This window comes from Musca autumnalis, unplaced genomic scaffold, assembly GCF_047663935.1.
Source record: "Musca autumnalis isolate F117 unplaced genomic scaffold, ASM4766393v1 scaffold_5, whole genome shotgun sequence".
Taxonomy (NCBI): domain Eukaryota; kingdom Metazoa; phylum Arthropoda; class Insecta; order Diptera; family Muscidae; genus Musca; species Musca autumnalis.
The window spans coordinates 46,711,118-46,729,318 of NW_027412088.1; the positions used below are offsets into that span (position 1 = coordinate 46,711,118).

At 35.3% G+C, this 18,201-nt stretch overlaps 2 protein-coding genes across 2 annotated transcripts; both read left to right on the top strand.

Annotated features, from left to right (window-relative positions):
• The first annotated feature begins 1,691 nt into the window (after positions 1-1,691).
• On the top strand, positions 1,692-4,384 carry LOC141387738 (transcription factor grauzone-like). Its single transcript, XM_073957842.1, has 5 exons — positions 1,692-1,937; positions 2,013-2,842; positions 3,364-3,802; positions 3,914-4,060; positions 4,128-4,384. The coding sequence occupies exons 1-5, from the start codon at positions 1,827-1,829 to the stop codon at positions 4,314-4,316; spliced, it is 1,716 nt and encodes a 571-aa protein (XP_073813943.1). The 5' UTR covers positions 1,692-1,826; the 3' UTR covers positions 4,317-4,384.
• A 120-nt stretch (positions 4,385-4,504) lies between these two features.
• Positions 4,505-16,091, top strand: Oseg4 (intraflagellar transport protein Oseg4). The gene is made up of 11 exons (XM_073957839.1): positions 4,505-5,256; positions 5,319-5,430; positions 5,494-5,781; positions 8,972-9,117; positions 9,197-9,350; positions 9,591-9,961; positions 10,020-10,203; positions 11,372-11,475; positions 11,542-11,834; positions 14,050-15,759; positions 15,817-16,091. Exons 1-11 carry the CDS (start codon positions 5,233-5,235, stop codon positions 16,007-16,009), a joined length of 3,579 nt encoding a protein of 1,192 aa, XP_073813940.1. The 5' UTR covers positions 4,505-5,232; the 3' UTR covers positions 16,010-16,091.
• Positions 16,092-18,201: the final 2,110 nt, after the last annotated feature.

The window sequence follows — 18,201 nt, forward strand, 5'->3', positions numbered from 1 at the left end:
AGGTTAACCCTTCAAAAGGCTTTAAGTCCCGGGCCACACTACAGTAATTTCATTGAAATTTTGATATGAAATTATGCGTCTCTAGATCGACGTCCATAGTAGAGTAAAATCATAAAATTGCTGTAGGTCCAGGTCCACACTAGCGTGAATTTCATTAAAAAATTACATGAAATTAGGCGTTCTTAAGTCGAATTCCCCACTACAGCAATTTTATGATTTCACCCTACTATGGAAGTCGATCTAGAGACGCATAATTTCATGCAATTTTTCCAATGAAATCACTCTAGTGTGGACCGGGCCTAGTGGGGAATTCGATTTAAGAACACCTAATTTCATGAAATTTTTTAATAAAATTCACGCTAGTGTGGACCGGGACTAATATAAACATGGCCTTACCCATGGTATAAGTAAAGAGGTAGATTTAAATGAAAAAAATCTATAGAACCCTTGTTTTTCTTGAATTCCTAAAACTTCAAAATAAAAGTAACAAGTGGGTTTGTTTACAATGTATTTTTTGAACATTTTATAAAAAACGCGAAAAATGAATGAAGAGTTAAGTTTTCTCCACATAATCGAGTTGCGAATATAATAAAGTGATTGTTTCAATGCAAATCTCACCAATTTCTTCCATACAAATGGTCTAAAAACAATTTTAAAAATCATTGAATTCGATTGTTTTTAAAATTGTTTGGCATATTATTCAAACACCACACACACATACACAGTTTGTTTATATTGTTTTGAAGTTTTAGGCATACTCGATTGAAAAAATTTAAATTGACATAAAGCTTTGGCTAACCTTTCTTATTGAACCATGGCCTAAAGGCCTGCGTACATAAGCTGCTTTGCCTGATTGCCTTGCTTACCTGCTTCATTTCTGACGTAATAAAAATAATAGAATAAAGACGAAATTTCGAACTGGGTTGCCATCAGTTGGAAATTGGGTCGGCCTTCTTTGTTCTTTTATTTTTTTATTGAAGCAGCAAAGCAAGGCAATCAGGCAAAGCAGCTTATGTACGCAGGCCTTAAAGGCCTGCGTACATAAGCTGCTCTGCCTGATTGCCTTGCTTTCCTCCTTCATTTCTGACGTAATAAATATAATAGAATAAAGACGAAATTTTGAACTGGGTTGCCATCAGTTGGAAATTGGGTCGGCCTTCTTTGTTCTTTTATTTTTTATTGAAGCAGCAAAGCAAGGCAATCAGGCAGAGCAGCTTATGTACGCAGGCCTTTACCCCCTGTTTTTGAAACTTATTTTTGTTCGTCTTTATTCGTAATAATTTAGGCATCCATAGCTCAGCCCCCAGAAGACAAACATACCTAATTTTTCGTATACCCGTTTTATATATCGTTAAAAATTCTTCACTTAAAAATCAGCGCTCTACATTTGAGATAAAGCGAGTAAATCGATCTACAAAATTTGACAATTCGTGTGAGAAGTATAAAAAATTTTACAAAAACAGGGGGTTAGTCCCAATTTACATTGGGCGAGTTTACTTGCGGCAATTGTCATTTTGTAGGAGAGAGAGGTGAGGCATATGGTAACCCTTTGCCTCTCAGCACCCTCTCTCACCCACAAACTGACAATTGCCGCAAGTAAACTGGCCTAATGTAAATTGGGACTTAGCATAACATAATCGAAATATGTATTGCACACAATAACGGCGGTCGGTTTGTCACGAATGAACGCCCTTTAAAAAGGTGGTACTTGGAAACCATAATGTTTTGTTTTCGTTGTCAATGGATGTAGTGAGAACTTTTTGTTTATAAAATTATAAAAATTAGAGAAATTAAATATATTTGTTTAGTTGTAAAAAATTGCAAAGATGCTATGTTGTGTATGCCTACTGGAGAATACCGACACAATGGGTATTTATGAAGAAAATGGAGTAAAATTAAAAATTGATGAAATCATTCAAAAACATCTATGGTTTAAGGTAAGTGATCTTATGATTCTCACTTTACCATAGAAAAAATAATATGTACCCTAATTTCTGTAATTTGTCTTAAAGCCAGAGATAAGCGATGCCCTGAGATCTCATATTTGTATTGTTTGTTGGGACACTTTACTCGAGTTTCATGTATTCTATGAGCAAGCCAAAAAGATCCATGAAGAATTTAAAGCAATCAAGGAGGAGGAAATGCCAATTAGTCCAAATGAGACGAAACAAGAAAATGATGAATTATATGAAGATATATTGGATATGAGTATAGAAATTGGTGAAAGTATGAAATCAATGTCTACAGATGGAAATGGTGCAACGCCAGCCGATAATCCTTTGGAAGATTTAAAACAGGATTTGGAGAATAAAACTAATACCAAAGATGATTGGCAAACTGAAATAGATACTTTGAACATTGACATACTAAATGACACAAAAGATATAGATAATAATTCAGATAATGAATGTTCTGACGATTTTGAACCATCAGATGACGAAAGCAGTAGTGATAATGATGAATCCCCTCAGTCTTCTGAAGATGAAAGTACAAAAAAAGTGGCGAAAAAACAAGTTAAACGCAGAAATCGTAAAGCAGCAAAAAGTAAAACACCTAAAACGCGAACATCGGCTGAAAAGAGTGCATATGATTTGATACGTAAAAAACGAAAGGAACTATATAAGATTGATGAAAAACATGCCGATGAAATGATACTGAAATATGTACCTATGGGTTGTAATTTATGTGTGTTTGTTGGTAAAACCTTTCCCGACATTGTTGAACACTTTAGGGAGGCGCATCCAAGAACACGCCCATATGTTACGTGTTGTGATAAACAGTTTACCAAACGATGTCATTTGGCCCAGCATGCTCTGATGCATGAGGATCCTAATTGTTTCAAGTAAGTAAGAATGTAAGAAGTGGAATGATTTTGAATGGAGTCAGTATAGGCAGAAAATAAGAGTTACATTATTTTGTGGTTTATGTCCAATATCAGATACTGCTGGAATATAAAAATATTGGCTCAACTAATCTTAAAGTTGAAAACAGATACAACTTTTGATTAAAGTTTTGCGTTGGGCGTCGAGAAAAAAACAACAACAGGGCGACGACGATACCAAAGTCCAGTGTTTATCTGTTCGTCGGCATATATTTCAAATGAATTTGAATTTTTCGGCATCATGCCCAACAGTGTAAAAACGGCCAAAACGACATAAAACTTTACCCAAACGTTGTATCTGTTTTTAGCTTTACTCTTTTAAAAGAAAGTAATCATATTAGAATGATTTTTGCTCTGTTCCAGAACCTCTCTTGCATTTTTGAATTTTATTCCTTTATAAATTTGAAATGTTTTTATAATTTTTTGGGTACGGAACACACATTTTCATCATTGTGGTCTCTTATTCCATCAATTTGTTGTAGATGTCATGAGTGCAACAAAAACTTTACAAGCAAACGTGGCTTAAAAGCACACGACTTAAATTACCATGCTACCGAAGAGGAACGAATATTTGCCTGTGATAAGTGTCCGAAAAAATTTGCCGCCCGTAATTTGCTAGAATTACACAAACCTTCACATATACCACGAGAACAATGGGAATTCGTGTGTCCCCAGTGTCCCACATCCATATTTGCCAGTTCTTATTTGCTAAAGGTACACACTAGTATGCGACATAAACGAAGCAAACATGTCTGTCATGTGTGTGCCAAAGAGATACGTGATAAAACAACATTTGAAAAACATGTTCGTTCACATTTTGGAGAGACTACACCACGGCTCCAATGCCCGTATCCAGGTTGTGAAAGTTGGCTAAAAGATGAGGATAATTTGCGAAAGCATATGAAACGGCATAATTTGGAGGTAAGTTGGAACGACATAACGTCACCGGAAATGCCCAAAGACGTAACCCTCAAAGATCTTGAGGCATTTCAGGTGATGATAAATTGTTTATTTTAAAATATTTCTTTTAAGGGAATTACATATCGTTGCGAAATTTGTGATAAAGTCTATAAAAATCGTGTGGGTCTAACAAATCATAAACGCTACAGTCATACAATGAGCGCCAATTTTAAATGTGAACAATGTGATAGATCCTTTAAGAAAGCAATAGCGTTAAGGGTTTGTATAGTAACTCGAATGTTTACTGATATGTGTGGAATAATCTGAATTAGTTTTGTTTTTTTAGGAACACATGACCCAACACACTGGTGAAACACTCTACAAATGTCCATTTTGTACGAGAACTTTCAATTCGAATGCCAACATGCATGCCCATAAGAAGCGGGCGCATCCCATTGAATGGGAAGAATTGCGAAGAAATAAAATGGGCAGTGCTCAAGTTTTAATAAGCCAACAAAATACGAATCCTGTATAAAAGTAAAGCTACGTTAAAAAAATAAAGTTTTATGGCCTTTGTAGTCATATGGTGGTATACGGAATGTAGTTGTTGTGTTCCTTAGTTTTATTCTTACCTACTTGGCAGCCATATTTAATGTCAACTAAATAATTTAAATGGAAAATGTTCATGAAATCCAAGATCGAAAATGTCTATGAGAATGTCTTTCTTTTTGCATCAAATATAAAAAGTCGAGGCTGACAGAGACAAATTCCAACTGCAAAGTCCCCAACTGCCAAATTAGCACTGCCAACGAATATAATTTTTATTAAGACAATATTAGTTGCTTTTTTTATAGTGACCTAGTACAATTTTTCTTAAGCTTAAGCTTTTGTTTAAGCCACAAATATATAGAAAAGACGTTTATAATAACGAAGTACGATCTTCAAAATTTTTCGTTTAAGCTTATACTCTTGTTTAAGCCACAAATATATAAAAAAAGACGTTCATAATAGCAAAGTACGATCTTCAAAATTTTTCGTTTCTAATTGTTTACCTTATTTAATACCAAAATGTCTCTTATATAGGGCAGAGAGTTTGAATTAAGCCTGACTGTTATCTCACCTGCTAAATTAGAAATGTTCTGCTACGTACTCTTCTCTCTGTGAGGCAGAGAGTTTCAATTATACCTGACGACTTTCTCACCTGTTGAATTAACAAAGCCAAACAAATGCAAACTTCACTACAACAGCTGTTGTTTTTTGTTTTGGTGGTCAATAACAAGGAGAAGAAGGCACGCAACAGTTGGAGTTATTAAAGCCATGACTAAAAAAGAAAATAAAATATGTTGGTATAAAATTGCCATGGAAACGAGTTTTCCTTTTTTCGCTGCTTTTCTCTATACAAGAAAAATATTGACGACTGACCACAAGTGAAAAAAGAAGACAGCGGAAAAATGTTTGTTTATTTAAGTAAAAAGGTAAAAAATTGTACAAAAAATAAATAAAATTATTAAAATATTTTTTCGTGGCTACTTCATAGATTGCAATACCGAATAATGTGCAATTGAATTGCATATCGTGGAATAAGGAACATGGCTATATAGCAGTAGCTGGTTCCGATGGTTTATTAAAGGTTTTAAAATTAGAACAAGGTATTTTTATTTAAATAAATTGTTTTAAGTTAATTTATCTAATCTGTTGAAATTAACTTTTAGCATCAAATGGCCAAAATAAAGGTGGCTTGGCCGCAGTTTCAAATCTATCAATGAATCAAACATTAGATGGTCATAAGAATGCTGTAAAGGTGGTGGTCTGGAATAATGCCCAACAAAAATTGACATCATCTGATGTGGATGGTGTCATTATGGTATGGATGTTATACAAAGGTTCTTGGTATGAAGAAATGACAAATGATCGTAAAAAATCGACGGTAAATGGTATGCATTGGACTTCGGATGGTACGAAAATTTGTATTGTTTACGCAGACGGGGCAATAATTGTGGGTGAGTGAAACAAAAATAAATAAATAAATTGAAACAAGAACATATAATAATTATTCCACAAACATTCCCGATTCATATTAGCTCAATCATATGGGACCTACTGCTTATCGTTGAGTCCGAAGAGCATCACTTGTAGGGAAATTTTACATGGCTGAAATACTCAGGAAATGTCGCCAACATTTCTGAGGGTTTTTGGAGCAGGTTGAGTTGAAGCATTAGGCTCGCAGCCTTAAAAACTTTCTCTAAGTAGCCGACATTTAACAAGGGAATTTTCGGAGCTTCGGAGGCCCATACCTCGGGAAGTATGGACTGCCGCAATTAATGTTATATATATTTGTGATTAGGGTAACGAGGGTGCCACCGTGGTGCAATGGTATGCACACCGCCTTGCACACATAAGGCCGTGGGTTCGATTCCCCGGCCAGGCAACATCAAAACACTTTTCAACGGTGGCAAAATACCCCTCAGTAATGTTGGCGACATTTCCTGAGTATTTCAGCCATGTAAAACTTCTCTACAAAAGTGGTGTCTTAGACACGCCGTTCGGACTCGGCGATAAACTGTAGGTCCCATATCATTGAGCTAATATGAATCGGGGTGCACTCATTGATATGAGAGAAGTCTCCCTTGTCCCTTATGGGATGTTTGGGGAACAATTATTATTATTATTATTATTATTAGGGTAACGAGACCTACCTGTGGAAAAAATTGGTCCCGATCCGAGCTTAATGCTTGAACTCATCTTAAGCCAAAATGACACATGTTTCTTTTTTTTGCTGCGTTAAAAGTGCGCAACTGTGACGTTTTGAAATACATAACTTCGTAATTGTTACGTATTACGGCGTTATGAAATACAATACTTGAGACATTTGCAAAGCAACTGACCTTTTGAAAGTCAGCCGTAGTTGTTTATGGCTTGTGTAATTTCTCATAGGTTTATAGTACGTTTACATAGTGCTAGATGTAGTAAATAAAATTAAAAGCACTGTGAAAATACTTAAACTTAAGCTCGGATAAAATTATAATTTTTCCTATATAGCCGGCCTTCGGCCGGGGATTTAAGACTTTATCCTATGGACAGGAGCCAATCTAGGGAACAAAATTTTCTTTTAAATTAAAAATTTTCTCTAAGTAGCCGACATTTAACAAGGGAATTTTCGGAACTTCGGAGGCCCATATCTCGGGAAGTATGGACTGCCGCAATAAATGTTATACATATTTGTGATCAGGGTAACGAGACCTACGTGTGGAAAAAAATTTGGTCCCGATCCGAGCTTAATGCTTCAACTCATCTTAAGCCTAAATGACACATGTTTCTTTTTTTGCTGCGTTAAAAGTGCGCAACTGTGACGTTTTGAAATACATAACTTCGTAATTGTTACGTATTACAGCGTTATGAAATACAATACTTGAGACATTTGCAAAGCAACTGACGTTTCGAAAGTCAGCCGTAGTTGTTTATGGCTTGTGTAATTTCTCATAGGGTTATAGTACGTTTACATAGTACTAGATGTAGTAAATAAATATAAAAGCACTGTGAAAATACTTACCCTGCGTTTAGACATGACAGTTGAGTACATGTATTGATTGTCAAAAACCCAAAACTTGCCTCTGTGGCGTAGGCGTCCAGACAACTGCAAAAACAGTTGTAAGATTATGAATGAAAAACGTCGATTTATTTTTATTTTCCGTTCACATATTTTGTTTTTGTTCATGTTCTTTTGTTTTTAACTCAATTATCACTTATTTTTACAAAAATGCCAAAAATGTGTCTTCCCTACTGTCTGTGAAAAACTGATGGACAGCTGGGAGACAGCCGACAAATGTATGTATGTGTTAGTAAATCAGAGTTGTATTTGCAGACAGTCTGTTTTGTGTAAACGCCTAGTTAAACTAATGCTCTGTTCCAGAACCTGCAAGAAGCTACTATTTTTTACTACGATAACATTTTTTCCTTTATGTTATCGAAAAATATAGTAAAAATTAGTAGATTATTGCAGTACTGGAACAGACCATTATTTGAAAATATTGGGGCCAAACCTATAGCTCTGCGTGTTGCGTGTGCGTTCAAAAATACAAAAACAAAATTCATGTATTTCAAATTGAAACACATGTATTTTGTTTTTGTATTTTTGAACGCACACGCAAAGCTATAGGTTTGGCCCTTATGCTTGGTTTACATTTACGAAATCCACTCGATTTCAACTGTCAAATCCATAGATTAAACCATGATACAATAAGAAGTTAGCAGCAACTGCCGTTTTTGGTAACATAAGATGTCAAATTTTGACATAAATTCAATGCAATTGACACATTAGCTCCGTCCCAGAACTTTTTTATTGGTAAAATGTGCAAAAAAAGAGAACCCTCAAAAAATGAGTTAAGCGCACACATTTTTCCAAAATGTACGGGAACGGAAAAATTGAAGAAACGTCAAAAAAAGTGGAACAAATGTCAAAGTCGGCGTGTCAGCCAATCGGAAGCCGGCAAACATGTTGCACATTTTTGCTCGCTCAAATTTGTCGTGTAAAAAGTTTCTAAAGAAAGAGCCATTCAGCGCCATTTTTGTTCAAAGAGAAGTGAACATTTTGCAACTTTTTTGGTGTACGGGAACGCATTTTGGGGAAAAATGTGCATAATGTGTTAAATGTGTAAAAACTTTTGAGTTCTGGAACGAAGCTATTATGTTACCATCAGCTGGGCTGATAATGCTACCTTCTTATTGTATCATGGGTTAAACGTCAAATGAAATCCAGATGAGATTTCATTTGACGTTTGAGCTATGGAATTGACAGTTGAAATCGAGTGGATTTCGTAAATGTAAACTTAGCATTAGGGCGCAGATCATTTTTAATATTAATTTTAATTAATTATTAATAATTAACATATCGGTTTTGGAGAGGCTTCGCTATCATTTAACTACTTAAGGTATGTCGTTCTGGAAATATGGGCTTCCCCTGGATTGACCAAAAGAGACTCATAGTACGTTTATATATAACCGGATTTAACAAACACACTGGGTTTCAAGTGTCAATTCCATTGGTTATATGTCAAATAAATCCTCACAAAGAAGTTTAACCCTGCAAAAAAGCTCTATTCCCACCATTAAAGATTTAGAAGACCCCTTTGGTCGTGGAGAAGAGTTATTTATTAATATATCTTGTTTTTTTAATTTGTTGTTATCCCAAAGGTTCCGTTGATGGCAATCGTATTTGGGGTAAGGAATTGAAAAACACCCATTTAAGTGGTGTTCAATGGAGTCCTGATAATCGTTTAATATTATTCAGTTTGGCCAATGGTGAATGTCATTTATATGACAACCAAGGAAATTTTGCGGTAATAGAAATAACCAAAAAAAAAAAAAAAAAAAAAGATGCGAAGTGTGAATATTTATAATTGTTGTTTTGTTTTACAGATGAAACTGAACATTACCACACCGAATAACAATCGTTCGAATCATGTTACGGCTTTAAATTGGTTTAGTGGAAAAACTACTGGCAAGAGACCTGTTTTGGCAATATGCTATGCAAATGGAAAGGCACAGTTAATGGTAGATGAAAATGATGATAGTAAGTAGAGAAAATATGTATAATGCTTGGTTTACATTTACGAAATCCACTCGATTTCAACTGTCAATTACTTTGCGTATACGTCAAATGAAAACTCATCTGAAATCCATTGGATTTCATTTGACATTTAAGCAATGGAACTGACGCTTGAAATCGAGTTGATTTCGTAAATGTAAACTTTGTGTAAGAAGTGATACCTCAACTTTCTTTTAATCTCCGTATCTCTTTTTTCTCACTCAGATCCTGTCATAATAACAACACCCATGCAAATTACCGATGCCAAGTGGAATCATGATGGTTCAGTTTTAGCCATATGTGGTCGTTTGGATGATGTTTCGACGACAAAAGAATTGAATCAAGTCAGTTTCTATTCACCGTTTGGTCACCTGTATCGTTCACTTAAGGTACCCGGTAATAAAATAACTTCTATCTCATGGGAAGGTAAATCATTGCGCATAGCAATGGCCGTAGATTCGTTTATATACTTTGCCAACATCCGGCCCGATTATGTATGGTGTTATTTTGAGAAAACGGTGGTTTTCTTAAACTCTAATCACACCAAAGCAAACAATTTGAATGTGATAACATTTTGGAATACCACATCGAATCAGGTAGGGCTTTCGAGTATTAGAGATGGAGATTTTATGTATTTTATATCATTGTTTGTAGAGTTTCCTTAAAGAAGTCGAACCTTGTTTAACAATGGCTGCTTGCAATGAACATTGTGTCTTGGCCGTGGAATGTGTTAGCGGTAATATAAAAGAATTGGCTCTCTCATCATTGGAGCGTAAAAATTCCGATGATAAACTGTATCAATTGCTATTGTGTAACTCGATTGGAACAACAGTTGATTGTAAGTAAGAAGAAGATTGTAAAATTGTAACTGGATTTATGCTTGGTTTACATTTACGAAATCCACTCGATTTCAACTGTCAATTTTTGCTGAAATATGTAATTAATTGACAGATTTCAATTGCATTGACAACAAACCAAACCATGTTTGATGTAAATGAAGTTTTATGCGAGAATGTTCCAGACATATACCATGTTTACATTTACGTAATGCACTTGATTTCAACTGTCAATTCCATTGCTCAAACGTCAAACGAAATCCAATCGATTTCAGATGAGTTTTCTTTGACGTATACACAAAGGAATTGACAGATGAAATCGAGTGGATTTCGTAAATGTAAACCAAGCAATAAATGGAAACACTAGAGCATCCGTTGAGTGTCGCGTAATGCTAGGTTTACATTTATTCCATTGCTCAAACGTCAAATGAAATCTCATCTGAAATCCATTGGATTTCATTTGACGTTTAACCAATGGAATTGACAGTTGAAATCAAGTGGATTTCGTAAATGTAAACCAAGCATTACAACTTCAAGAACAAACTTGGCATCACTTACACTTTTTTCAAGTGGTTCTTGTTTTTGACGCGTGAAACGACACTCAATGGGCCGAATGTATTTGGCCCTTTAGTAATATGATAAAATGATCTCCCTTCTTTTTGATTTATTTGACATAAACAGGCCAATTATAAATGTTCACTTGTGGGAGCTTTCTCACTTTCACTATCTCACCCTATTATAAAAAAAAAACGGAGGAGTAAAAAAAGGGAAAGTATATTTGGTTTCCGAAATGATAGTATTAAAAAAAATACAAGTTTTCAGTTTTCGTTCTTATTTGCCTTCTCCCTGTACATTTGTAAAGTAAGAAATCTCCCGCAAGTGAACATTTTTATTGGGCTAAATATTTTATAAATTTTAGGTTGACAACTGCCAGGATGTTTCCATTATCCTGATAATGGACTCAAAAACGAAAACACATACAATATTTGGGTAAAGTTTTGCGTCATTTCTGGTAAAAGAATAAAGAAAAATTCAAACTTGCCTTATTCTTCTATCAGAAATGACGCAAAACTTTGCTCAAACGCTGGAAGTGTTTTCGGCTTTACTCTTTATATATTTTCATTAAAGTTATGCTTCAAAGTAATATCTCTCCCTTTCTTTTATCGCCAGCTAAATACACCGAAGTTTGCCCAAATTTCATTGGTATCAACTCAAATTATGTGGCCATAGCTTCAAAAGATGAAATATTATTGTGGCACTATCATACTCCCAAGGTAAGTTCAATTGCTGACAAGTTTCTGCAAAAAAAAAAATCCTAAATTGTTCACTAAACTTTACAGAGTGCCTCTCAATTGCATAATGTTAAATCACGCAAAGAGAAGCGTTTTCATATCGATGATACTCCAACTGGAGTGGATTTGGCAAAAGATTTGCAAATTTCCAAAGGCCGACAAGATTCAAGGGATAATAACAGCGGTGATACTATATGTTCTTTGGCATTGTCGGAAAAATTGTTATTAGTTGCCCGAGAATCGGGTATTATAAATGAATACAGTGTACCGAATGTTGCTTTGAGAAATCGCCATAAAGTTGGTGTGAAGATTATCAAAATGGCCATCAATTCGAATTCAACGTAAGTAAAGTTCCTCAAACCCTGGTAGTTTTAAAACATATATTTTACACCTAGTGAACATTTTTAGAGGTACGTTACAAAACATCTGTTTCAGAACGGCACTTATTAAATGTTTACATTTTATTTATTTTTTATTGACGGTGCCGCCAAGCGCTTTTATTGTGATTATCGATTTTATTATCGATTCTATTGGTATCGATCGTCATTGTGATTTATCATAGCTTCGTTCCAGTACTTTTTTAATGATAAAAGTGTCAAAAGAGCAATCTGTTGAAAATGAGTCCAACACACACATTTTTCCAAAATGTACGGGAACGGAAAAATTGCAGAAACGTCAAAAAAACTGAAACAAATGTCAAAGTCGGCGTGTCAGCCAATCGGAAGCCGGCAAACCTGTTGCACATTTTGGCTCGCTCAAATTTGTCGTGTAAAAAGTTTCTAAAGAGAAAACTATTCAGCGCCATTTTTGTTCAAAGAGAAGTGAACATTTTGCAACTTTTTTGGTGTACGGGAACGCATTTCGGGAAAAATGTTCAAAATGTGTAAAAACTTTTTAGTTCTGGAACGAAGTCCATGTTTCTGTTTGTGATGTGATAGTTATCGCAGTTTCCTCCATGCTCTCTCTTTGACAATTTCTGATTGAGGCATTTGTATGTGTTTTCAGCTTTACATTTTTAGAAATAAACGCGATCTACTGTATAACATGTTTTATGCAGTAAATATAAACTAAATTGTTTAGCGTTCAACGCAAGCCATCCTTCTTTGACGTTTAATCCATAACAACACCCGTTTTAAGAAAACTTGTGTTTTATTTGACTTAGGCCATGTTTATATTATAGCCTTTTGCAGGGTTATGCTTGGTTTACATTACGAAATCCACTCGATTTCAACTGACAATTCCTTTGCGTATACGTCAAATGAAAACTCGTCTGAAATCGACTGGATTTCATTTGACGTTTAAGCAAAGGAATTGACAGTTGAAATCGAGTGGATTTCGTAAATGTAAACTTACTATTAACCTTCTTAATGAGCATTTACTTGACGTGGGTTTGTTAAATCCGGTTATATAAAAACGTACTATTATACCCCGGTTACACTTAACCGGATTAACCCAGTGGGTTTGGGTTTCAAATGTAAATTCCATAGCGCAAACGTCAAATAAATTCTCATGAAGTGAGTTAACCCGGCAAAAACTCTTATATAACCGCACTATATAAACAACTTCGATGTAAATATGGCGTTGTATCTGAAACTCAAGTTTTATTTGACGTATATTGAATTAAAGTGTCAAATATCAAGCTTTACTAATACCCACTTTATGTAAATGCGCTATGAGTATGTATTTTATTCGATGTTTGTTAGATGTAAACATAGCATAATGAATCTACTTCCACCTACTCTGCATTTTATACAACCCCAACTGAATTTGCTTCATCATCCAAATGGTTTTTCATGTTGCATTTCGACATGGACTCCAACTCCACTCCATTAAGAATTTCCGTCTCGTGATATGTTACTGTTTAGCTTGTAGTACTTTATTTTATAGCAAATTCTTACTAGGCGTTTACACCAGACAGTTTGTCTTCAAATACAACTCTGATTTACTAACACATACATACATATGTCGGTTGTCTTCCAGCTGTCCATCATTTTTTCACAGACAGTCGGGTTAACAAATTTTTGCCATTTTTGTGAAAAAGAAGGGAGATGATAATGCAAATGCGCTGAAAACAAGAGAATATGTACAAAAACAACATATGTGAATGGAAAACGAAAAGAAATCGATGATATTTATTCATTATTTTACAACTGTTTTTGCAGTTGTCTGGACGCCTACGTCACACAGGCAAGTTTTGCGATTTTGACAATCAATACATGAACTCAACTGTCCTGTCATGTGTAGACGCAGGGTTAGAAATTAAAAGTCTTTTTTGTTGCCTTTAGAAAAATGCTGCAGCTGAATAGGGATCAAGCAACTGATTTTTTTTTTGAAGGGATCTCTAAAGCAACTGCTTATAAAATGTATCGAACGGAGTGTATTTTTCATAACTCTGTTGGACTACACCGAAAGATGTTGTGAAATAATGACTCCACTCCACAACTTCCAATTTTTTGCTGGGATATTGTATAATAGAATGTTTACATTAGAGCCTTTTGCCGGGATAACCTTTATGAACAGGCAATTAACCCCTAAAATTTGTTAAATAACTTTCAGACGTGCAGCTTTAATTGATTATAATGGCGTTATGACACTTTTGGATCTGGATGATGCACGTGAAACCCAGCTAAATTTTAGTCGTGTCGAGCGAAAAGATGTTTGGGCCATATGTTGGGCTAAAGACAATCCATTGCTGTTGGCTTTAATGGAAAAGACACGTATGTATATATTTCGTGGCAATGATCCTGAGGAGCCCATTGCCTGTTCGGGTTATATATGCACTTTTGAAGATTTGGAAATAACAAGCGTGCTATTGGATGATATTATAAGTGGTGAAGAAACCCAGAATCCCATAAGTCATATTCTCCAATTAAAGGTCAAATCTTTACGCGATACTGATGACCTTTTGCAACATGTGGGCCTGGAAGACGCTAAACAATTTATTGAGGATAATCCTCATCCACGCTTGTGGCGTCTATTGGCCGAAGCTGCGCTGAAAAAATTGGAACTAGATGTGGCCGAGAATGCCTTTGTTCGATGTGCTAACTATCAAGGTATACAACTTATAAAACGATTGCGTAATATACCCTCAGATTTATTGCAAAAAGCAGAGATTGCTGCATTCTATGGCGAATTTGAAGAAGCTGAGAAGTTGTACATCGATGGTGATCGTCGAGATTTGGCAATTAATTTGCGCATATCATTGTGCGATTGGTTTAGAGTTGTCCAACTCTATCGCATGGGTTCAGGTATATCGGATCAACAAATGGAACTGGCTTGGCGTCAAATTGGCCATCATTTTGCAAATCTAAGATCCTGGGAAAGTGCTAAAGAGTACTATGAAAAATCGCACGATATTGAGGGCCTCATGAATTCCCTCTATCATTTGGAACAATTTGAGGAATTGGAAAAGTGCATAGATAAGTTACCGGAAAAAAGTCCCTTACTACCGAAAATTGCCGAAATGTTATCATCGGTGGGAATGTGCAGTGAAGCTGTAAATGCTTTTCTCAAATTTGGCGATCCAAAATCAGCAGTCAATACCTGCGTCAATCTAAGGCAATGGGGTCAAGCAATAGAATTGGCCCAGAAATTTGAAATGCCACAAGTTACAACATTGCTGAGCAAACATGCAGCAGAGTTGCTAAAAGAAAATCGGCTTCCCGAAGCCATAGAGCTGCAACGTAAAGCTGGACGTTATTTAGATGCTGCACGTCTTATGACGAAGTTGGCCGAAAAGGAAACCGAAAAAGGTTCTAGTATGCTACGTATTAAAAAACTTTACGTTTTGGCGGGTCTTTCGGCTGAACAGCACTTGAAGAGCTTAGTTGCCAGCGCAGAAGATAAACCAAACTATAATATAGATCGTATTAGTATAATGGACACCTTGAGCCTTGACGATGCAGCAACTATTGAAAAAATATGGCATTGTGCAGAGGCGTATCATTTTATGTTGCTGGCCCAAAGGCAGTTACGTTTTGGTATTGTTCACAGCGCTGTCATTACGGCCCTACGTTTAAGGGAGTATGAAGATGTCTTGAAGCCTGAAGATATTTATAGTCTATTAGCTCTAGCTAGTTGCGCTGACAGATCATTCGGTACATGCTCAAAGGCATTTATTAAATTAGAGTCCCTAACAGAATTGCCCGAAGAAACCTTAAGAGAATTCGAAGATTTGGCTATAAATATATTTTCTAAAAATGAACCCGTTGATGGCAAAGAAGATTTTATAACATGTTATGCTTGTAAGTCTTCAGTGCCGGATAGGTAAGTCTCCGTTTTTTGGAATAATTCAGCCCCATCTAACCAATTCAACTTTTTTAGCTTGCCAGCATGTAATAGTTGTGGTGCCCGATTTCCGCCTTGCATTTCCTCGGGTAAGCCAATAACCCAGCCAACAGCAAACATTTGGATTTGTGGAACATGCCATCATTGTGCAGCACCAATGGAAATTACTCGTCATCGAACTTGTCCTTTGTGTCATGCCTTGATATTATCAATGACATTGGAAGTTTAATAAGAACAGTTTATGAAATTAATTTTATGGTCTCATTAGTAAGATAATTAATAAATAAAATATGTATTTACTATACAAAGTATCAGGCTTTGTTTATATATAGCACATGATACAATCACTGCAGATTATTGTACCATGATATAGCACATTTCCAATGGAATTGACTTTAATGTATTTTATTAAAAAAAATATTGATGTAAACCAAGGCAAATAGAACAGGTAGTGGCAAGGCCTATAGAAGGTCGGCCATTCAGAGTTTGCTAACAACTTTTGACAACAAACATAATAGATTTAAAACCCTAGACACATCCATTTTGTGCCATTTCAAGTAGATGATTAAAAAACAAAGTGCTGCCAAGTTTAAATTTTTCGTTAATCTTCTACCAGAAATGACACAAAACTTTACTTAAACGTTGGATGGTTTTTCAGCTTTATATTATTGTGATTTGAGTTTCTTTGTATTTTAAATCACAATAATGTTTTTGACAACAAACATATTTGGTGTGGTAAGAGGTCCGATTATTGTTATCGATGTAACACCTTATTCCGCCATGCCACTACCTTCTCAATATGCCTTGATGTAAACTTAGGCTGACTTCCGTACCGTCTTTTGCTTTACAAATTACTGAAAATCTGTGAAATATTATGTTTCTTAACACCGTTGTATTTAACAACTGCAAAGCTACGTGTTTCAAAACGTGTTTAACGTAAAGTGTTTAGGTAAAAAGTTAACGTATCATTTTTATTTCTGATGTATTTAGTTGCGCGGCACATACGGTCCGTTGAGCGTCGCGTTACAACAACCACTTCGAGAACAAATGTGGCATCACTTACACATTTTTCATGTGGTTGTTGTTTTCAACGCGCAACGCGTCGCACAACGGACCGTATGTATTTGGCCCTTTAGAGTCCCTAACATAATTATAGGTTTTGACCTCATGGTGGAATAATACTATGTTTACATTTACGAAATCCACTCGATTTCATCTGTCAATTCCTTTGTGTATACGTCAAATGAAAACTCATCTGAAATCGATTGGATTGCATTTGACGTTTGAGCAATGTAATTGACAGTTGAAATCGAGTGGATTTCGTAAATGTAAACATGGTATAAGAAGGTGTTACATCAAATCATGTCAAACGTCAAATTTGCTCACAATAATGCATTACTGTGAATTGCTTGTTTAACTTTTGTATGTGATTTTATTCACAATAACGCATTTTGACAACTGGTATGAAGACCAGCTGTTTTTGGCGTTACATCTTATTATTCCACCATGTTTTGCCCTAAACAAGATCTATTTAACAGGTCACGTAAGTAGCACAACAACAACTCTATTTTGGCCGAAAATTCTTCAATATGTCAAAATGTTTGTTTACGTTTTCATACAATTTATTCACGTAAGTAGCACAACACACTCTATTTTGGCCGAAAATTCTTCAATATGTCAAAATGTTTGTTTACGTTTTTATACAATTTATTCACGTAAGTAGCACAACAACAAGATCTATTTAACAGGTCACGTAAGTAGCACAACAACAACTCTATTTTGGCCGAAAATTCTTCAATATGTCAAAATGTTTGTTTACGTTTTCATACAATTTATTCACAATAACAAAATATTTGACAGATTGAAACCAATCAGCTGGCCGTTTTACGCCACCTTCTAATTTCATCATGCACAACAACAACTCTATTTTGGCCGAAAATTCTTCAATATGTCAAAATGTTTGTTTACGTTTTCATACAATTTATTCACGTAAGTAGCACAACAACAACTCTATTTTGGCCGAAAATTCTTCAATATGTCAAAATGTTTGTTTACGTTTTCATACAATTTATTCACAATAACAAAGTATTTGACAGATTGAAACCAATCAGCTGACCGTTTTACGCCACCCATGGCACAATTATACAGGTACCCGCATCAGCCCAGCTGATGTACTATGAGCTGTCAAAAAAGTTGTTGTAATTGAAAACACAAAATTAAAAAACAAAAATTTAAAAGAAAAATTGTGAATTTTCGTTGGATTTTTGTAATAATGTGTTTATTTATAACTGTCAAACAAAATTTTGTTGAAAAAATGTTGTGAATCGCTTTATTTTTGGAAAACATTTTTGACATTTCACAGTACTGAACTCGTTTTTGTTGTAGTTGTTAGCTGATGCATCTACCTGGTAATTGGCCCTA